Genomic DNA, 22887 nt, shown 5'->3' on the forward strand with positions numbered 1-22887 from the left:
AGCGCAGTAGCCAAGTATAAATTTCTCATAAAGAAGGCATTGTAAGCAATCTAATGATGGGTGTAACATTAGTTATTCTGCAAGCTTTTTAATCGCGCTGAAAGATTTAAAGACAGTTTAAACTAACAGCGCCGACATGAGGTGAATATTTCTTGTCATTTCTTGACAGTTGTAACATCTTGCGATCACAGAAAGTGTTCCTGGGGATAGCAGGCCGGTTTATAGGTGTTCTTTGTTGTCAGAAGTATAAGCAGCATTTCTTTTGCCTAGGAACGACCTTGCTCACAGACTGAAGCACCACTCGGGCTCCAGGAGTGACTACGACTTGATGAATCTGCAAGGCCAGGAGAGGATAGAGCTCTGCTACAGGTTCTCTGGCTGTGGCAGCCACCTTCGCCGCAGCACTGACGAAAAGTCCAGAGACGGTAAGCACAGCTTTTATCCAGCGCAATCAGTTTTACGGTCATGAATGTGACCGTGGAACCTGCGGCAGTATGCAACTTGTGGCCAGTACCGAGTAAAGTTCTTAAAGTTACAGAGCTCCAACTAAGTAAAGTGGGACGTTATGAACACACAGAGTTTACTCTCTGGCTGCGCCTGGATGTTTCATTAAAGAAAGAAGGTGTCAGAAAAAAGGGGGTACGCAAAGAGTGTCCTGCGGCTTAAAACGTATAGGGACGGGCTTTACAAACCGCAAGATAAAGTAAGATGGCGAAGGCTTGACAAATCAGGATGATTACGGTAGAGCCAATCCCTCAGGCTGCTGCCACCGTCCTTCATACGTTTGCACTTAACTCTCTATTTTTCCCTCTTCTGTTGTTAACTGGCCAACTGTGGTCCCTTGGTGCACCTTGCTGCTAGAAGTTGTATTCGGTATCGGAAAGCAGTCGAAATTTCAATGCGTGAGCGAAACTTATCGACGTCGTAGCCGATTGCCAGAGCGGTTGCATGGATCACTACCCTCTGTGATAAATAAAGTTTTTAAATAAACGTTATTTATATGTCGGACGAAAACAATGAGAGAGCTTTGCGTTTCGGAACATACGTTGAGATTTTCTGACAGTTTTGGGGGCTCTTACACCCAATGATATTGAGGATACCACGAGGTGAAGCCAGTATGAAGTGAGGAATTTCGCACCTTCTCTGCTTAGAGGGGTCTTATTATTAAACTCATAAAAGTGACCTCTGTTTAAGAAGAATGGCCGTCTAACAAACACCAACTTTACGCGATTCGTGCGTGCGTTGTGAAGCGATAGCAGGAGCGAATGAGCAAGAGAGGCGCACTGGCTGTCAACTCTGTCTTTGCACTTGTCCTGCTCTCGCGATATTTTCTATTTTGTAAGTGACGCATTCTCACACTGGTGTGCAGCAAGCTGACGCGAAATGTAGACAGTCGATGTAAAATTAAAGCTCTTAAGCGTCGCGATGAATTCGTTCCATTCAGCGAGGACTCGCCCAATTACAGGCAGGCCTGTTCGGCCCAATATTTGTTTGTATAGGTCCTATGTAGGGCCGGGCGTTAAGAACACGGTACCTTCATTAGCTATATGAGTCCATGGCCTGGGAAGCTCATGGTGAGCATCAGTTCTGTCATTACTGCCATCGTACGATCGATTGATAATATGTTTGCTCAGTAGTGATGTGACTAGTATAAGCTTCAACCCATTCGCCCGGATGCCAGTGCAGTGCTTCTGCGAACTTCTCTGCTCACATAAGGTTCGATGTTTAACGGCGTAGCAGCGTAATAATCACGACACCCAAGCATCTCCCGGTTTCGGAAAGGTGAGACAACGGCCTTTCCTCACCTGTGCGAAGTTCTCGGGTTTCAGCGGCACGTTAGATCTCCTATCACACAAATCATCAGGGAGCACTGCTCTTACGACACTTTTTACGGAGACTACCTTGTCGCTGCCCACCACAAAGGCTCGCCTGAAACACCATACTCCTTTCGACATAGAATTAAATCTGCTCTCCAGCCTCTCGGCGAACAGTGATAAGATATGAGTCTAAGTAGGAACCATTGTGCAGTTCTTATTACTGAGAGCATTATTGTAAAATGAGAGGTTGGTTATCAAGACCCGAACCGACAGAAACTAGCCCATCCTTACTCGATCATGCTTTCAGCGGCGAGTACTACAGTATGAACTGTTCTCCGGATTCCTCGCTCATAGACGCAGACGTCAAATGACAGAATGCTGGAGTGTAGGTTTTAAGTTTACAGGAAAAGGAGCTGGGCGCGCCACGAAGCCAGTGTTGTGAGCAGGGCCGCAGTATATAGTCTACTTCAAAAGTCTAAAAGCGATAATGCTCCCCGATGAGCCATGTAGTGGGATACTTAAGGTTCTGCAAAGATTGGGATAAGCAATCGACTCATATTTTAGAAGTCTGCGGCGAAGCTGCTTGGGTGCCGTACTTAGGCACCTAGGCAGTTGAACCCTGACGGACGGATCACAGTTTTGATCCGCTGTTCATATTATTGGTCAGAGTGACGTAGCATTCATCTACCGTAGCATGGCGACCACGCAAGAACTGAAGACCTTGTGACGACCATGTGGTTCAGGGCTGGCTTTCTGCTTAGTGCCTCGGCTGCACTGTGGCGTGAATTACGAAGTAAGACGCTTAAAGTCGCGATATAGACTTTTCCCAGACAATTAAGCATTATGGCATTAAATGCGCACTATGATAACCATTTCGCTAGAATTTTAGTTTGGTGGGATTTATTCTAGCCTGCGACGAACCTCTAGCACTCATAGCTATTGGTCGCCATGGTACAGAAGACTTCTAACGTGAAGACAGCTTGCGTGATTGCTTCGACTGTAGTCGACACGAAGTGGCTAGTTTCTGAGGTAATTAATGAAGTAACTATTTACTATAACCTCTACCTGAGCGTAGTCACATTGCTGCACATGAGACTAGGGAACTTTATCAATACCTTCGCAGTTAAAATTCCTAACGAAAGTCCTAGCTTGAGGGAAGTACTCCGCAGAAAACCAGAGAGGCATTCCTTTTGTCTTGCCTCTACAGTATAGCATTCTGACTCCCGCAACAGCGGGCTACTACACGCGATACAAACCTTGAACTGTACTAACTGGTGTCATACTTAGTCCACAAAAGTGTATATGTAGTAGTCTCGATGTTCTTCCCACTATCTTTTTTTCTTCCGCCGTTCCTACGTAGCATTCAACCACTATGCCCATTGAAGATGTCCTGTGAAAGGAATTCTCAAATGGTTTCAATTTGCAAGGACATGCCAGTACTGGGCCTCTCGGTGGTGCAGCGTTTGCTCCGGCTTCTCTAACATAAGGGAGAAGAGAAAACATCGCAGAGGTCAATTACTTAAGGGAGAAGAGAAGGCAGGGAGTACGTAGTTAAGACATCTACCCGGTACACTATGACCCCTGTCACACAAAAAAAAAAAAAAAAAAAAATGGAAAAGAAAGAATCAAGCCTCGGCTTCAGCCAACCTAAGCTTTTTTTTTTTCTTTTTTTATGAATACAAAATATAGAACACAGAGTGTCGCTTCGCCTTAGGCGCAAAATGAAGTGCTCTAAAAACCAGCTCCATGCTTTTCTAAAAACGTTTCGACCGCAGTGGTCTTACGCACACGGCAGTTCGCTTTGAAACGTTCCCCGCAATTCTCGCTTACGAACAGCAGCAAGTTCACCTTCTCTCCACCTCCCACCCCCTGAGGCCCTCCGCGAAACAGCTTTAACAAGGCGGAGACTCGGGCTCATTATAGAAGAGCGCCAATGTGCCGTAGCCGCCTGTGGGTAAAAAAAAAAAAAAAAAACGAGCCGAAAAAAAAACGAGAACTGTGCATCAAGGGGGTCTGCGGCAAGTCTCCCCTCGCCTCCTTTTACGCACACCACGCCACTTTCAACACCCCGTCGCCTTTCATGCGCCATTGTCAGGACAGAGGCGGCCGCAGAGCGCGGCCCCCATGCCCTAGCCGCCCACCGGCAGCTTTTGACACACATGCCTCGAGTCGGCAGAGCACCTTCATCTCGCCGCTGTCCCTCGTTAACACCGTACGCTGCGGCCTGTCCCTAGGTGAGCGTGACGAGCACGTTGTGTTGTAACGCATAACTCCCTTTCGCCCCAAGCATCCCTTCGATTTCGCCGCTTTATCCCACATCGCCGTGGACAACAGTTGCCTGAAAGATATCCCGCTAAGAAGCCTTTATAATGACAGCGAAACCAGACTCTTTTCTTTTCCCCACCGGCTTTTTCTTTTTTCCTTTTTTTTTTTCTTCATATCATTTTCACATCTGAACGGGTGATCTACCCAGTTTTGCTGCCTCCTTATGCTCCTCTTGTTCTCGCTGACTGCATCTGACACCTTCACACCACACTGCCTCCCCGTGGTGAACGCCTTACACACCTGCAATTGGAATTTTGTGTCGAGGGTGCTGTTTACGACGTGCGTAAAAACGTCAGAAAGGAGTGGGTATCTTTGAGCTATTAGGTGCGACACACCGAATAGGTGCAGCGTGTGAGAGACAGGACACAGCGAGTCGTTCGTGGCGCGTGGGCTGATTTCTTCTTTTAATGCGGTGGCGTTAAAGGCCCCGCTCTCTAACAAATATAGCGGTGGCGCTGTCGTCATTGTCGGCGTCGACATTTTGAGCAGAAATTCAATATCATGCCACTGGTTATTGGTAGCTTAATTTAAAAGATAGCCTCACTCTATGCCGCATGACAAGCCTTCGAATAAAAAAAAAAAAGTGGGGCGCGTGACCCACATGGCATAGCCTAGTGGGCATGCTCTGCCAACTGGGGTAGGTCCTTTCAGATGAGGGGTTAGACGGGAATCGAATCATTCGGAACCCTTTCATGCCGCGTTCTTCCTAAGCCATGCCGACACGCTCCAACAGACTAATTACAGCTGGACTTTAAATCTACGTGTGATGGCCTTATACGTAATCTGACAGCTTACGGCTGTATCCTAATGACAGCGCGTGAGATAATCGGGGCACAATTTAAGGTATTAGTGATTGAGCGGTAGCGAATTGCATGTACGTGATGGGCATCAGAAAGAGGAACCACAGACGGAAACAATCAACGCGGTCGCGTCGTACCTTAAAGGCGTAGCTTGAGTGTTCCCCACAATATCCCCCCCCCCCCCCCCCCCCAATCACCCCTTCCCCCGACATGGCAACTGCTACTCTTTAAAAAGCGAGAGTCTCTGCTCGAAGCATGTCAGCCCCGAATTGTGCACGCGCAGGGTGCTAGTTAAACTGCAGCCTGGTTTGTTAGCGCTCGTGCTGTTCGAATCCGTGACTTTCTCCGCTAAATTCTGTTCCACTTGATTTTTATTCGATATTAAACTACAGTTACTATTTGGTTTATGTATGTGGTATGCGGTGTTTAAAGTCCCAAAGCTGTTTATGGCTGCAAGGGAAGCCGCCTTGGGGGGTTGCAAGTTAATTTCAATCCCCTCGGTGTTTCCACGATGCGTTAAAATTACACAATCCATAGGTATGTCTGCATTTCACCTCAAAATTCAGCCGCCGATGTCGAGATTCGATCCCGCACCCTCAGTCTAGGGTCCAAATTGATTGAACCGCTGTGTCGGGTTGTAGGTAGCATTGCGTGTTGAGAAGTTTCATTGAAGTTCGAGAACTAGGTCCTTTATTGGAGCAGGCCAGGAAAGTGAGTATTCATTGAACTGGGGGATAACTTGCGGCAACTTTGTCGCTTCTCATTCAAAAGGCAAATTCTTTTTCCAATATTTATATGCTCGCCTTAACGTGAGTGTGGTTCCAGCGTATGGTGAGAGTTCCAAACCTTTCTACCCCACTTAAGCTGATACTAAATCGACTATTTACAATATGTGTGTGGAACAACAACAATAGAAAGAAATGAACCCGCTCTAAACATTGATTCTGCATGTATATCCGTGCTTAGCCGAACTAAACCACCGCCTAATTTTTTTTTTTTTTGTATTACTCAGAGATTGATGGGCACGGTCTGTGCCAAGTAAGGTATGCAAAACTTTGCTATTTTGACGAACGCGAGCGCAAGGTGAGGTCAAGGGATCATAATGTCATTTCTCCGAGCGTCACCGGACCCCACATTAACATCCATTGCTGGAAAAGGCAATAAGCGTGAAACTGAATACACGACCGCTGGGCTCCAGTTGTGACACCATATAAGCAGTTCGATAAGAGCCTCTTTTTTTTTTTTTCGCTGTTAAAAGCGTATACATAGTAGCATATATACTACGTGCAGTGCCAACGTCGGGCGGCCGCTGCTGGTTCCTTCAAAAACGCCTCTCAAAAACTAGTTTCAGCCACGGGTGAAATCCAAATCGACAAAGCTAACAGACATAACGTACCTACAAAAGCGGAGAGGATAGTATATTTTAAGAGAACTTATTGCGTTCTTCGTGTTATAAAGCGGGCAGATGAAGAGGCGTCTCAGCTCTCTCCAGAGGCATTATTAGCCTTTAAAGAGAATGGCCATAAATTGCGTCACCACCTCGGGCGCCACCATCACGCAACCTTCGGCGAGAGAAACCAACCTTCCGTCCACTCGAGAGCAAGCACAAAAATCGGCCATTGCCATACTGGCATTTAGCTTTAGAGGCGCTCAGAGTAAACAAGGGCTGCACGGTGACAGAGTCGCCGCTATAAAACGGGGATCGCAGGCCAGATACGCCGGTGAAGCGATTCGCCGACGAACGGCGCTGGGACACAACGCACCGAGGGCGCGTGTGGCAACACGTCGGGGCACCAGGTCGTTATACGGGGAACAAAGCCTGTCTAGTGAACTGACCCATTATTTAAAGAAACGCTTCTTTCGTTACGTTTGGAGGCGTGGACACTTTTTGAAAAGAAAAAACAGACAAATGCGTGGGAGAGGTGTAGGTGCGCTTTCGGCAAAGTTCACGATACGTTGTAAATACCCTCTTAGTTGCGCGCTTCAAAACCATAACAAAATCTTCGGCGGGGTCCTGCAGAAAACAACCGCACAGTCATAATGTTGCCTTACGCTTGGATCAACGCTCAAAACTGTTCGTCTGCACAAACACTGATAGCATGCTATTCTGAACAACACCTCGTCGAACCTCTTTAAGTACGCTTGTCAATAAATATGAAGAGGCAACGAAACGAAAACTCAGACGTCAAGGTACGTAAATGAATCATACGAGGTGGACTAACGCCCCGATCTTAAGTATGCATTATATAGCTATACGTTTCGTTGTCCAGATTTCTTGGAAATCAGTTTTATTGTGGAGCATCGATTTGAACCATATATTGAAGGGAATGGTACAATCATCGGGCGCGCAACAAAATCCTGCTTTTAAAGTTAGTCCCTCACTATCATGCAGTAGTTAAGATAGCAATTTTAAAGAAATGTGGAACGTTTTTTTTTGAAGGTAGAAACAAAAAAAAAAAAAACCTCGCTTATTTTAGTTGGTGAGAGACCCCTTGCTTATGCATGTATTTCTGTTAGAGCGCCATATGTCCTTACTTCTTGTCAAAAAAAAATGTTTTTGCTTTGACTTATGCTAGTGCTATTGATGATATTGCGGGACTGTCAGTGTATAGGTGTATTTAGCTGCCGGATTTCGTGTTTATGCATCTTTTCTGCTTTTTTTTTGTTTGTTTGTTTGTTTTTTGTTGTTGTTTTTTTTCATAAAAAATACTGGAGTGTAGTACTTATGAGTCGTGATTCGAACAAATTCTCTCATAAAACCCAGCGCCCTATTGCATCCATTGCTGTTTCTCCTTTGTATGTCTCCCGCTGCGCTATTTCACTATCAAGGATGTCTTCATTTTGCAGCCATCAGGTTGATCCGCCCGGCAAGAACGAGCCAGTCACTCGACATTCTCCGGTGTCGTTCAACCACGGCATGTTACTGAGCGTGCCTGGAGAAATGTATGTCAGAGAAAAATTGCCTGGGGATATCTCTCTCAAGCCGATTACAGTACGAAATCACGGAGTTTTATTTCGTCTTACTTGTTTTAATTCGTTGTGTTTGCTGTTTTATTTTTTTAGATAATAATTATCAGATACAAATTTTCTGTGGCTATAGACCTGGTGCGCTGCAATTTCAGCAGTATGTACAAATGGTGTCATGTGGGAGCTTCCGTGTCAGATGTCGGAGGCTTAACAGTGGCATCTGCGATCAGCCCCGGTGCAACTGCAGGCTTGATCTTGGAGACCACGGGTTCAACCTTGTATTTCTCTATATGCTCCCATAGGGAGCTACCTGCAGGAGCATACACAGGAACGCTAGTTCAAACTAGTTGAACTCTATTTGTGAAGCTATCTGGGGGCTGCCCTGTGAAATGACGGATGCTTACCACTATTTATACCTTGTTATCGAGTGAAATCACCCTCCATGATGGCTCAGTGGTTAAGACTCTCAGCTACCGAACCTGATTGGCTACCGAACCTGATTGGCTACCGCGGTTTGGACACGTCCGGTTCAAATCCACTCCAACTGTTTTAGTATAAAATAACTACGAGTGGCCATGGTCAGTCATAGAATCCATCACTCCTTTTATTGGCTGACAAACTAAAAAGACCCGTCGAGGAGCCTCGCGCGTGGGTGCCGCCATATCGGACTTAACTGTAATTATCAGAGTGGAGCTACACGGTTTCACCTCACGAAACAGCGTCGACAATCACATCGAAGGCACAAACAAGATCGCACAAGGTTCTTGGTCGGTGGTGATGAGCGTATGAGCGTTTCGCACTATAAGCGTGCATAAGCAAAAGCCTACCGGCCTCACGACGAGATATCTGTAAATATATTGATTATCATAGCGAGACTTTACGATATACTGAAATAAAGCGTTCATAAATAACTTCATGGTGAAAATTTGCCTTTCCAGGATTTCTGGATATTAACGCAAAATATTGTGTTTTATTCTCGTTGTTTTTTTGTTTTTTTTTAGCTGCGCTGAAGCATTAGGCAGCTTTGGATATTAATACAAGCAACTGTGTTTTTTTTTTCCTCGTTTCTCAAATGAAATAAAAGTTTTAAATACACTAGTTGCAGCTTATCAGGTCGATTAAATATACTTCGTATGACGTCATAATGACAGGAAGTAGAGACGGCAAAATGCTGTGTCGCGGCTGCCACTTTGCGATGGAGGCAAAACGCGAAACTTCAAGACGATCAATGAAATTCGTGCGCCACGTACGTGAGAGCGTTATTTTCCACACTCTCCTAGATGATTATGTTACCGCTTATGTAAAGAAATAACAGACACATTAATGTTCGTTTCTAACCAATAATTGTGCGACGGCAATTTTATTTAAGGTGAGCTAAGCTTTCGGGACGTCATTTCATTCGGGTGAAGCTTGTTTCAAGCCAACTGGTATCGTCATAGCCTTGTGATCAGATAAATATAGACATTCCCTTGCCACTCCTCAGAGACATGCTCCCTAAATTTTTGAGGCGACAAGGCTTCATAGCCAAAGATGCAAGGGCGCTGCATGTTCGGTTCCCCCCTCGCCCTTTAATATGAAATGAGCTGACCCAGTCTGCAGCTCCTACCACCTCAACCATTTCATCTGATCTCCTGATGACAAACAACCCGCTGACCAGTCACATCTCTAGCGACTCCCACGAGCGAAGGAGAAGTGAGCGCCGGAGTACCGCTCCACCTCAAACCTGTCTGTGCTCGGCCATATGTCGCCTAACAATACTGCTGCCTGCCAATACCACCTGCCGAAAGTATGTTCGTGATTTTTCAATGCTACGAGGCTTCAAACCGCCGATGTCAAAGGATATATATATTTTTTTCGACATAGGGGTACCAGCACTCTCGGGTGCAAGGCGCCCGTGTGCTGTGCAATTTCAGTGAACTTTAAACTCAAGCCGGCCGAAATCAGTCCTGAGTTCCCCACCACGGCTTCCTTCATAGCCCCTTATGGTTGAGGAATGTTAAATGCCAGCAATTAAGAAGTTACTGTCATAGCTCATTTTACTTGGATGATGAGCATCAATCGTTCTGGCAACAGCGTTGCAAATGAAACGATAGACCTGTTGAACACGCGCTACAGTCTTGAATCTACTCAGAATGTCGACAGCGTGTGCTGCGCCACATAAAGACTAGCTCCTTCTCTGGAGTGTAGCCCATTTGCTTCTCACGGTGAATGGAGACGGGGAGTATATAGAGGAAGAAAAAGAACTCTCCCAGAGTGGAGAAAAACTAGTTGTGGTGTAACTCTGGTTAACCCTAGTTGAATTGCGATAGTAACGGCGGAAGCGTTTTTTGCCTGCTACATTATTCCCTTATCACGCCCTATCAATGTAAGGTGCTACATTATTGGGGACAGTTAAGTTCATCCTTTAAGAGTATGACGCGAGAGCGTAAGTTACCAGTCTTCTTCCTCCTATTCTTCTGCTCCTCCTCCTCCTCCTCCTGGGCTGTTCAAGGTCAAGCGTGGCCTCCGCCGAGACCACGCGATGGCTCGAAACCTGGCGCAATATTGCTATCGCATTAATATGAGAATATGAGTGTATTACACAAGCACGTGAGACGAAGCACTCCTTGAGCAAAGACAGCAACCGCTAACTATATGCACGCTACCGCAGGTGATAGTCTCGTGCCACCAGCCAAAATTCAAGAAACTTAATATTCGGCAGCGTCGTAACTGTTTTTTTTTTATTTTATTTTATTATTATTATTATTTTTTTTTTTTTTTGGGGGGGGGGGGGGGGGGTCGAATGAAGCAAAATCTTCCACGTAAAAAAAAACTTTCAACTAATATGGGTGATATTTAAGCTCATACCTTTCCGGATGTCTAGAACATGAGGTATTATTATATTGGCGTTAATTAAGGCCTTACCCAACAGCATTAACGCGATCGGTAGTGCCATGAACGAGAACATCTTCGGCGGAACTCCGCCTGGTTGGGTACTTGAAACAAAAGTTTGAGTAACACTTATCACGAACCTAATTATTTGTTAGAACCCGACGTTTCGCGACCAACTCGGTTCCTTCCTCAGGGGCCCTGAGGAACGGGCCGAGTTGGTCCCCTAAACGTCGGGTTCTAACAAATAATTTGGTTGGTGATAAGTGTTTCTCAAACTATTGGTCATGCCAGTGACTGTTTCAGCTAAAGAGATAATAAATGTCATCTATGTCTGCTAACAGCAACTGCAGAATCCTTAAGCCCTTTACAACAGCGTTGCCGGTTTTCAGAGATAACTCAAAACTATTTATGCCATAGTATAGCGTACAAATAATGGGTAGCATTAATTTGATTTTCTGGTGAAATGAACACGTACTTAATATGAAATTAACCTTTTTCTTTTGTTTTTGGCTAACATATTTGATTTTCTTTTTCTACTATTTTGGGCACAACTTCATAATGTGAAGTATAGTCCCCGAAGAAATGCAAAAGGAGTCTACTATGTCTTTTCACGAGGCCTTACCCCTGACTTGCACATCAGTCACATATCCTTGCAGAAGATCTGAATAAGTGAATCGCAGAAACAGCAAGTGTTTTTTAAGCTTACATAGGTGAACACTTATACTTAAACGGCTGATAGTAAGTCAAATTTACTGGGTTTTTGCTTGTTTGTTTTGTTTTTACACTAAACTAAGAGGCAAACCGTAAAACGATTGGTTTGGTTTGGTTTGTGGGGTTTAACGTCCCAAAGCGACTCAGGCTATGAGAGACGCCGTAGTGGAGAACTCCGAAAATTTCGACCACCTGGGGTTCTTTAACGTGCACTGACATCGCACAGCACACAGGCACCTTGCTTTTCGCCACCATCGAAAAGCGGCCGCCGAGGCCGGGATTCGATTCCGCGTCCTTGGGAACAGTAGTTGAGCACCGTAACCACTGAGCCACCCTGGCGGGGTCGTAAAACAATTGAAGGTTGCTGAAAAAAACCAGTAGTCGTGCAGCTTAGTATCTTCTCGAATTTCGTTTCCAGCAGCCGTTATGCGCTAACGATCCTTGTGTTGAGGAAGACAAAGTATGAGGTAGCGACGCAAGAAGAATTTGGAACCAACAAATCAATGACATGAAATGCGCCATATCGCATCGCATCTTGTTTATCACACGAATTTTTTAACGAGCATTTCGAAGTCCGCAGCAGGAGAGAAATGCAATATTTTCCCTCGAGAAATGCCGCTTTATATTTCCCGCGCATGGTAGAATTCTTATTTATTTATTTATCAACGCTGAGGTCAGTCTCTAGCTGGCCGAAAGCAAACAGGCTGCTGTATAGAAAGTGTGCGACACGACCACGTTGAAACAATTTCAAAAAGACACGCTCGGAATACCTAACCGGGAGCAACGCAGCGGAATTTCAGATACGGCCGCAATGCGGTGCGCGCGTCACATGCGGGCCCCGCCGCGGCCTCTTAGGGACTTTGTCGCCGCCAAGTTTAAATGCGACCCGAACGTGACAAGAGTTGACACGACGCTTGCGATTCACTCTCAGCGTACGCACTTAAGGGCACCGCAATAGCCTGGTAGTTCAGCATACAATTTTATACGTTGGCTTATTTTTTTTCCCCATTGTTTTGTTTTTCTTTATTTGCGAGGTGGGTGGGCAGGAGTTGCAGGTCGCGGATCACTTTGCTTGTGGCACGGCTAATTGCGTTTTCAGCGGTGGCCAGGGTCTAGCATAAAACATGATTCGACGCGATCACCAGCGCGCAGGCAAAGACGGAAAGCATATTCTGCCGTTGGCGAAACTCGAGAAAGCGTTCAGTCCGAAACTGGCGTTTCTGCGAAGAACGTGAAGTGAAGAAGCGTTCTGGGCTATTTATGACCCCCCAAGTTCCCGTAAGCAGTTCGCTGGCAGAATGTGACACGGGCGAAGACTGTATTTTAAGTTTGCTGTTCATGAGCCCCTTACGGTTGTTATGTGTTCGCAAAAAGAAGAGTGGGACTCGCTTAGAAGTGCCCGGAGACCAGCATGGCACTCTTTTTTTTCTTACAGTTTTCACTGCTGTCAGCAAGAATCACAATGTTCGTCACTTGTTTTCTTCTTTTTTTTTATCGTTTTGTGCGCGCATTCTTCAACTTCATATCTTTTTATGCGAGTACATTATTTGTTATGTTCATTAGGGGGCCTTGGCGGTCTTCCTCAGCCTTTACCCTTTTTTACCTGATGCCATATAACTGCTTCTTTTTCACTACGGGCGAAATACATCCCAGTTATAAGGGGCTCCCTTCCGGTCTGTAGATGAGCTCGTTCTTGGCCGCCGTTCTCCTACCTAGTAATAGCAAAACTCCAGACAACTATCAGAATTTAATAACGTTATATTCGGCCGGTATCAGAAAGAAGTGATAAGCTCGCTGCGCACTTGTATTCTGCACGGTGCCTTGAACTGAAGCGCTTCTCCATTTCCGGACTTCCCGACCACACACGCAAGTGCCGCAAGGTCTTGCTTTGTCGCATGCACTATTTAATATTTAGGACTCTTTTTCTCCAGGTTATATTTTTTCCGTATTTCTGGAGCTGAAATTTGCATTCTTTTTCTGTTAAATATCGAGCAGAAACCAGGTATAATCATTTTAAACATTCGCAATTTAGATATTAATGTGTACTGTCTTGCAGCAAGAGAATTTACTTAAATCACTCGTTCGAAAGCGACGTCCAGTATAAAACCTGATAAAAATACCGCATTATTTCCTAACCAGAATAGAAATAGCAGTTGCAAAAAAAGAAGTGTATCACATTTTTTTTCGTTCGTTAGAATTATTTCGTTCAACACATTACCAGTGTACAGTGCAGATCTCTCGAGTCTGTGCAATGCAATGCCTCCCTGTCTTGTAACCAATGATTACATTTATTCACGATCGCAGCGTCCACTTCAACCGAGCAATAGCCTTAGACACGGTGCTAGAGTGCCCTTAGAGAGGAACGTCAATGATACAATCACATGATACGAAAATGCTAATAAGGCGCCTTGTCCATTCCTGTGCTTGGCCTCTGGATTCCAAAATACCCTTTTCAACTTACTGCAAAAAAAGCTAAGACGTAGGTAACATATTTTTAATGAAGTCGGAGATCCCCATTTACTACAGAAAAGAACCTTCTGGAATTGACACAAGACATCCGCTAATTTTGGCACCAGTTGCGTCCAAATTTTGCGTCCAACTTTTGTGCAGGGAAACGTGTGCTTTCTGAATGATATATTTCTCAAGTATAAGAATCGCGTTAAGTGCGATTTCCGAGAAATCTGCTCGAGCGCAAGAATCAGACAAAATATGTCTGTACTCGAAAATAAACAAAGAGCCGTGTTTAAAATTCAATAAAAAAAACCGCAGAAATACGATGAAGTCGGAAAATGAAAAATTCGGATTGTGAAAGAAGAAATGAGTGGGCTCAGATTTCGTCCAAAAACTGGACCATCTCGACAAAGCAGCCAAGCGGACGTGGGCACCACTGCATGGTAGACGCGCGTCGACACAAAGGAGCCGCGACAACTGTTCCAGCAATGCAGACGTTGGCCTCTGGAGCCGCATTACGAACGAATTGAGCCTAATTAACCAAAATAAAAAGAAAACACTACGAGTGGGCAGGCGCACGCCGGCGTAAGGAGCGGGGGCAAAGCCATTAATGAATTCCCAAAGCGAGCCTGCCTCTACACACCCATCGCGCGCTGGATATCATCGGGTGGTGCAACTGAGTAGCAGCCGGACCGAGCTGTGTTGGACGTTTGTGTCGGCCGCTGCGTCCCTTGTTTCGGCCCACGAAGCTTGACCCCTGGCCCCTCATGTAAAATGCATGCTCAACCCAGAGGAGCTAATCAGCTTTCAGAGAGGTAAGCTGGAGGACACGCCGCCTGGAGACCTGTTGCCCCGGCAAATCTCGTAAAGAAGATCATCACCCCACTTAGGGATTCCAGGAGAAAACTGCCCTCCTCGCTGGGGGACGCCGATCCTGAAATGTCAAGAAAGCAGCGCTCCTTGCTCACCCGCTTGGTCTTTACTCTCCGCTGTGTCTTCCCCTTTCCCAGCGCCCTGAAGCTAGCAGCCCGACGACTGCATCTGCGATCGCGGTGGGAAAATGAAATGCCACTGCTGCCGTCAAAGAAAGAATCGCCCGACTCCAGTCGTGGCCGGGATTCCCCGACCACTCAACACTGCCTGGAGCCCGCCGAAGCACGATACTTACAGCGCTTGGCGGCTTCTTCCTCATAGGGAACAAGCGGGAAATCAGTGGGGGAGAAGGGATGGGAGAGTAGTGAACATCGGGCCAACCACACGTGGATGGGCTACGAAAAACTCGTTGCAATCAAAAGCTCACAAGGCGAAACGCGCAGGCCCATGAAGACGAATTACATCGTCCCCTTGCCTTTATTTTCATACATTTTTATGATTTCACCAAGAACGGTCCTGCTGAAGCCGTATTATACAGTACAGTACTTTGATTGCTGAAGCAGCTGCGTTTGGTCAGTTCGGCAGAGAAGCGCCTTTCTAATGTTCTCAGTTGTAATGCGATTCTCGATATGGACAGCTCTCAGTCCACGTGCCCTGCGTCTAGCGCTCCTTGAAGAAAGCCAGAAACTTTATGACGGTCGTGTTTGCTCCACATTACTTTGGCTGTTCGTGTTCTCATTGAAAGCCATATTAAGAAAAGGCCAGTTGGTCAAAGCGTCTTGTGATGCTATCGAGAGAAGTGGCGTAGTTTATACAGTGCAATCATGCTGGTAAGGCTACAGTCAGCACTCATCTGTGACTTAATGGAAACATGAGTAAGAGCATTAATGATCGAATTTCAACTATTGCCAGAGAAAAGCACGAGATTTATCGTTGATTTATCGTTATTTTCCCCGTCTGATTAGAAAGTGTGAGATATCGCGGCGCGCACGAGTTTGGGAGTGCTCACACACTGCCGCAGTGGCGTGTTGGACGACAAGGTCAACAAGCGAGATCGTGCGCCGTGAGGAAGGTTCAAGGCAAACAGTGGTCACTGCAATTTTCGTAACCTAAGCTCTGAGCATGGAACAAACGTTCTAGGCAAAGCTGGAACTTAGGAAGCCGTGAGTTTTTATTAATTTGGAACGAACACGGTGTGTACGCGATCACCGAGCGAGAGCTGCTGTCTGCCCCTGGAACGACCGCCGCTTTCTGTCAGTAAAACCGTCCAGCTCTAAGTCCCTCTAACTCGGCAATAAACATTCTTTGCAAGTGGTGAAGGTGCAGAGTATTGATGCCCGCACCTCTTCATAAGCCTTCATGAGAAATTATTCACTGATTTACCAATTTACATAAAAATAATGTGGAAGTAAACGCGAGTGGCTGCACTAATTCGAGTTATATATCGACGCATCTTTCGTGACAAAGAAATTAATAATGCCACGTCTCGTGAAATTGAGCGTGAACAAAAAGCACAAGGTCTAATACATTCTGCCAGCGAAAACAACGGAAAGGAACAAAAAGAATCACACAGGACAGTGCTCGAGTAACTGTGGTTTACTCGAAGGAACGGCCAGCCAGGGAACGAAATGACGCATGTGTATCAAACACGCAAAAGAAACGCGCATACGTGGCTAATCATCCCAATACTGCGAGAACGCTGGCATTAATCGGAGCACACAACAACATATTTTGCTTAAAACCTACACACACCTGCTGCTGCTTAATAACCTAACCTCTATTTATTTGTGGACAACAGTGACAATGCACTGGTGGACTTGTCGCTGCCTTGCATCCTTTTGTGACAGGACTCCACAAGCTCCCTTTCCTGCCTGCTCTTTCCTTTTCCGATTACTGCAATTCTCTCAAAATCAGGAAAATAGTTTTCCCGTTGTCTGCAGTGACGAGGGAGGTTACTTTGGTCTGACAGACTTTTCAGTAAATTTCTAATAAATAAATAAATAAACACACACACGCACGCACGCACGCACGCACACACACACACACGCACGCACGCACGCACGCACACACACACACACACACACACACACACACACACACACACACACACACACACACACACACACGCGCGCGCGCACACACACACACACACACACACACACACACACACACACACACACACACACAAGAAATACGCAGAATTTTTTGCCTTGTCAAGTAACCGATCGTCTTACAGCCAGCCGTTCGTTTACGGAGTGGCACATCAAACAATGAGGAAGAAATTGGCAGAAGCATTCCAGAGGACTACAGCACTGCTGCAAACTCGGCTTGAGTATTAGTAAATGCTGCCGCGACTCCCTACCCTTTGTTAGCAGCTACCGCCATGTGCTGCTGTCGATGTGTTGTATTATAGTCCCGTGCTAACGAGTGTCGTTTATTGAAGATTTAGTTCAGATTCGCTGCCAAACCTGCGCAGAAAATAGGGCACGGATAAAAGGTGTGTTGTGTTGCTGGAAGAAAGTTTGTACTTCCGGTTGAACCTAGTTACATGAGCGTAAGCTGTGTTAAGTATAGCTATACATCCGCCTGACACTTGCGTCGAAGCGTTGACAAACTCAGGCAGGCACGGATTTCTTCCCTAGCGACACTTAGCAAACAAGCGCCGGCGAAGAATTTGTTAAACCCTCCGCCCAGTCACGCGGTCACTGCACGTTAAAGAACCCCAGGTGGTCGAAATTTCCGGAGTCCGCCACTACGGTGTGCCTTGGCTCAAAGTGAAACGCGCCAGTTTATGACCATGACAGATGTGGTGCGAACAGTAGAGCCCACGCGCTAACGCACAATCTTAACATAGACATTGTGTTGGTCGCTATAGCACTGACGGCGAACTACGCTGTTGTTTTATTCTGGTAAATCTGATTTCTGGTTAGCTGGCTGTGCCGGCACCAGCTGCTCTAACCTCTGTGTGCGTGGCCCCGTCGCAGGCCAGTCTCCGGTGAAGTTCGAGCCCCCTCCGTCTCCTCCCGTGTCGCCACCGTGCCCAGGCTCCCTGTCCGCAGAGCCGACGCCGCAGGCCCCCACGCTGTCCGCGGCGCCAGCCTGCTTCGCCGAGGAGCGTCATCACCAAGCGTTGGGTTCGGTGACTGGGGGTCGGGGCTCGCTGCAACTCTGGCAGTTCCTGGCTGCCCTGCTCCGAAACCCGGGAAACGCACCCTGCATCGCCTGGACAGGCCGTGGCCTAGAGTTCAAGCTTACCGACCCCGAAGAGGTAAAGCCAACTCCATTATGCCGACGAATGTAGATCAGTTGAAAGTGAGGGACGATCCAGGTTAGCGACAAACACCTCGGTAAATTTATTTACATCCTCCTACATTTTTGTCGGAGATCATTTCGTTGTCTTTGACTTGTCTTGTACAACCCCTTACATGTTTGGTTATTTAAGAATGGCTGTCCCGGACCAAGGCAAATTATTATTCTTCCAAGCACCTGTAAAAGGCAGTACGGCTTTCATTTTATCCGTATTTTCTCGAATTGGTGTTTAGTGGTAAAGTGTAATTCCGTTAAACAGACTGTATATCATTTTCTGACCCTTTCATGAGGTTGTTCACTACCTGCGTGTTTGTACGGCTGAGGCTCTTGAGAGCAAATTTCCGCTGATCTTCTTTCTGAATGTTTCGTGCTTCCTGTGTGTTCTTCTTTTTTTAATCTGTGGTTTAACCATACTCCTATAGAGAGCACAGCTTATGTTTCATCTGTTTCATCCGCGGGATATCACGGATGAAACATAAGACACAGATGCACTGCGAGAGCCTGATTTTCCGGCCTGGGCCCGCCGTTTGAAGCAGCAACCTATCCTGGACCTGTGTTTTGGCCCTCGCCCGCGCATTGTCACTGATCAGGTCGAGCCCGGCCCGAACTCCAAAAAACAGGCCCGGGCTCACCGAACTATATTAGGCTGATGCATGCGATTAAAATGCAATTGCCTAATTATCATATAAAAGCTGAGCTTTGAAACAGCCTTTTCTCAACAAAGAAGGGTGTAATTAAAGTGAAAGAACCGGCAGATGCTGAGACGCAGTTAAAACCTTTAGCGAACCATTTATTTAGTAACCTACGCAGTGCGCACAACGAATGTGGGTAATCCTTCCAGTTATGTAGTGGAGCAAGTAATTCTAGCTGTTATTCCTTTAATTGCGCGCAACAACACAAGAATAGAGCCGAGGAAACCATGCCACACGAACATGAGTCGGCAAGGGCAGCAAAACAAAACATCTACACATTAATGCGCAAGAAGCATATGTTGCACACCGTCAATGACGTCAAGCAGTTCTCTTTGAAATACATAGTCAGAAATGTCGCTATAGGTGCTGGTGCTCGTGACAAGGCTTTTGTGTTGAGTATAGTTACCACTCTAAAATCGCGTGCATCGCTCTGACAGGTTGAATCTGGCATGTGGCGTGGCCACGCACTGACTGGTCGTCCTGCTGTGTGACGTCATGAGTCAAAATGGCCTATTTGGCAGGTTCTACAAATTCAGGCTTCGTCTTTGAGGTGGGAGGTTTGGTTTGTTTTTTGGGGTCTAGCGTCCCAAAGCGACTCAGGCTATGAGAGACGCCATAGTGGAGGAGTCCGGAAATTTCGACCACCTGGGGTTCTTTAACGTGCACTGACAACGCACAGCACACGGGCGCCTAGCTTTTTGCCTCCTTCGAAAAGCGGCCGCCGAGGCCGAGATAAGATCCCGCATCCTTGGGAACAGTAGTCGAGCGCCGTAACCACTGCGCCACCCCGACGGGTGAGGCGGAAGGGTTAAATGGTGAGAGGTGGCAGGGTGAGGGTGAACCCAGCCCATAGCGACGCTTGGATCGCAAGTTAAACAAATTACCACTACGCCATCCAATCCTATTCGTATGGCTCGGTTAAAGTGGGGATTTGCGGATTTAAAGTGGGGGGGGGGGGGGGGGGGGGGGGGTTAAAGTTGGCGCCAGCAGCGCATGGCGCCAACTTCTAGACGACAGTCACGATCTCCGTCTCCACGCCGACTATCCTCTCAGCCCAGCTCCTCCTGGATGGCGCAGCGACGGCCGTCTAGTCTGAGCCGGGAAAACTAAAGACAGCGACCTCAGGGGGCGAGGCCGCTTCAAATCGACGCAACGAAGACCCCCCGACAACGCCACCTGTGAGCGACCGCGACTTGACGGCCCCGACGACAGTTCGTACACGTGAAGATAGACTCTCGCTGGATATACCCGTGGTCCTCGACGGCTATAAGGTTAGCGCATTGGTAGACACTGGTGCTGATTTTTCCATTTTAAGCGGGAAGCTAGCGGCGCTTCTAAAAAAAGTGATGACGCCATGGTCTGGCACGCAGATTCGAACCGCTGGCGGGCATGTCGTAACTCCGAGCGGTCAGTGCACGGCGAGAGTCCAAATTCGCAACTCCACGTTTGTTGTAAGCTGCCTTGTAATACCTGACTGCTCCCGCGACTGTATCCTTGGTGTCGATTTTCTTCGGGAGTATGGGGCCATTATCGATCTCCGGAAGCGTACCGTGACCTTTTCAACTGAGAAAGCGGATGATACTGACACCGCAGACCGCCAAAGCCACGCCCCTCTTCGAATTTCCGCCGAGAGCGTTTCTATTCCGCCATGTTCCAGTGTTTTTGTGACCGTTAACTGCGATGAACTGCGTGACGGAACGGCGGTCGCTGAGGGCAACCAGTCCCTTTTGCTCACCCACGGTATCACCTCGGCGCGGAGTCTCATCCATCTCCGTAACGGCCGATCTGAGCTCCTGGTGACTAACTTCACGAACGAGCCCCGCCATCTTTTCTGCGCTACCGCTATCGCATTCGCCGACGCCTTAGCGGACGTTTCTGAATGTTTTACGTTCGGAGAAGTTGAAAATGTGCACCCATCCCTTGATCGTCTGGATATTAGTACAGATCTCTCGGAAACACAGCAGCACGACCTACGTTCTCTTCTTTTAAAATACAGTGCTTGTTTCGCGACATCATCGAAAATTCGGCAGACGCCTCTTGTGAAGCACCGTATAATTACTCCCGACGATGCCCGCCCTATACGCCAGCAGCCGTACCGCATCTCAACGACGGAACGTGAAGCGATTCACACACAGGTTCAGGAGATGCTTCGTGATGGTGTCATCCAACCCTCCAACAGTCCGTGGTCGTCCCCTGTCGTGCTTGTGAAAAAAAAGGATGGCACCCTTCGCTTCTGTGTTGACTATCGAAAGTTGAACGACATCACTAAAAAAGACGTCTACCCGCTGCCCCGTATCGACGATTCGCTCGACAAGCTTCGTCGCGCCCAGTACTTCTCCTCCATTGACTTGAAGAGCGGGTACTGGCAGATTGAGTTTGATGAGCGGGACCGCGAAAAAACAGCTTTTGTTACCCCCCGGATGGACTGTATGAGTTTAAAGTGCTGCCATTCGGCCTATGTTCAGCGCCGGCTACTTTTCAGCGCATGATGGACACCGTTCTCGCTGGCCTCAAATGGCAAATCTGTTTAGTTTATCTCGACGACGTTGTCGTGTTCTCTGAAACCTTTGGAGAACACCTTGAACGCCTTCGAGCAGTATTAGATGCCCTCCGGTCAGCTGACTTGACGCTCAAGCCCGAAAAGTGCCACTTTGGCTACAAAGAGTTGAAGTTTCTTGGTCATCTCGTGAGTGCCGCAGGCGTTAGGCCAGACCCCGACAAAACTGCCGCTGTCGCAAAATTTCCCGTTCCTACCACGAAGAGGAGTTTAAAACGTTTCCTGGGTTTGTGTGCGTACTACCGCCGCTTCATCGCCGACTTTTCCAAGGTAGCCGCACCCCTGAACCGCCTCACGCGGGATGATACACAGTTCGTGTGGGCCGCCGAGCAACAGGAGGCTTTTGCGGAGCTACGCAGACGACTGCAAACTACTCCTGTTCTTGCGCACTTTGATGAAGACGCTACCACCGAAATCCACACCGACGCCAGCAACATCGGCCTTGGCGCTGTACTCATTCAACACCAAGCTGGCGTGGAAAGGGTCATTGCGTATGCCAGCCGCACGCTCTCCCGCGCTGAAACAAATTATTCCACTACGGAAAAGGAATGCCTCGCAGTTGTGTGGGCAGCTATGAAATTTAGGCCTTACCTCTATGGACGCGCGTTTAAAGTCGTTACTGACCACCATTCTCTGTGCTGGCTGGCCAATCTCCGTGATCCATCAGGGCGCCTAGCACGATGGAGCCTTCGCCTTCAAGAATTTGATTACTCCATTGTGTACAAGTCTGGTCAGAAGCACGAAGATGCTGACGCGCTCTCGTGGGCACCCGTCGGATTTGTCGATAACGCCACGGATGACACAAGTTTTCTTGGACTACTGAATGCCTCAGATATAATGACCCGACAGCGAGCTGACCCAGACCTTCGACCTGTCATTGACCACCTGGAGGGTCGCGCTGCTGACGTCCCCCGCCAGTTTGGAAGGCACCGTTCTGCATTCTGTCTTCGGAATGGCGTTTTATTCAAGAAAAACTCCAGCACTGTTGATCGAGCGCACCTCCTTGTCGTGCCGGCCGACCTGCGCGACGACATCCTTTTTGCTTGCCACGATGAGCCCACCTCCGGCCACTTAGGCTTTGCACGCACACTCGCTCGAGTTCGTCAAGCCTATTATTGGCCTAAACTTTCTGACGCCGTCCATCGCTACGTCAGAGGCTGCCGCGAGTGTCAACGTCGGAAGGTACCTCCTCTCAAACCCGCGGGTTTGCTCCAACCTATTATTCCACCTCGGACGCCGTTTGACTAAGTCGGCATCGACCTACTGGGCCCATTTCCGCTGTCATCGACGGGTAACAAATGGATTATAGTCGCGACCGACTATCTCACACGTTATGCGGAAACCAAGGCAGTGCAGCGGGGCACATCAATTGAGATCGCTCAATTCTTCATGCAGCAAATCGTGTTGCGTCATGGCGCACCGTCCCTAGTCGTAACCGATCGAGGCACCGCCTTTACGGCACAGCTCATGCACGACGTGCTCGAGCTTAGTCATACCAGCCACCGAAAAACTAC

General features: G+C 47.5%; 1 protein-coding gene across 1 annotated transcript in view; it reads left to right on the plus strand.

The window, feature by feature from the left end:
- Window positions 1–328: 328 nt before the first annotated feature.
- Window positions 329–22887, plus strand: part of LOC146186086 (uncharacterized) — a 28668-nt gene continuing 6109 nt past the window's right edge. Inside the window, exons 1-2 of the mRNA XM_084607007.1 lie at window positions 329–425; window positions 17800–18083. Of these exons, the coding sequence (XP_084463133.1) occupies window positions 329–425; window positions 17800–18083 (381 nt within the window). The remainder of the gene's footprint in view (window positions 426–17799; window positions 18084–22887) is intronic.

This window comes from Amblyomma maculatum, chromosome 6 (genome assembly GCF_055883805.1).
Source record: "Amblyomma maculatum isolate TAMU_Amacu chromosome 6, ASM5588380v1, whole genome shotgun sequence".
Lineage (NCBI taxonomy): Eukaryota > Metazoa > Arthropoda > Arachnida > Ixodida > Ixodidae > Amblyomma > Amblyomma maculatum.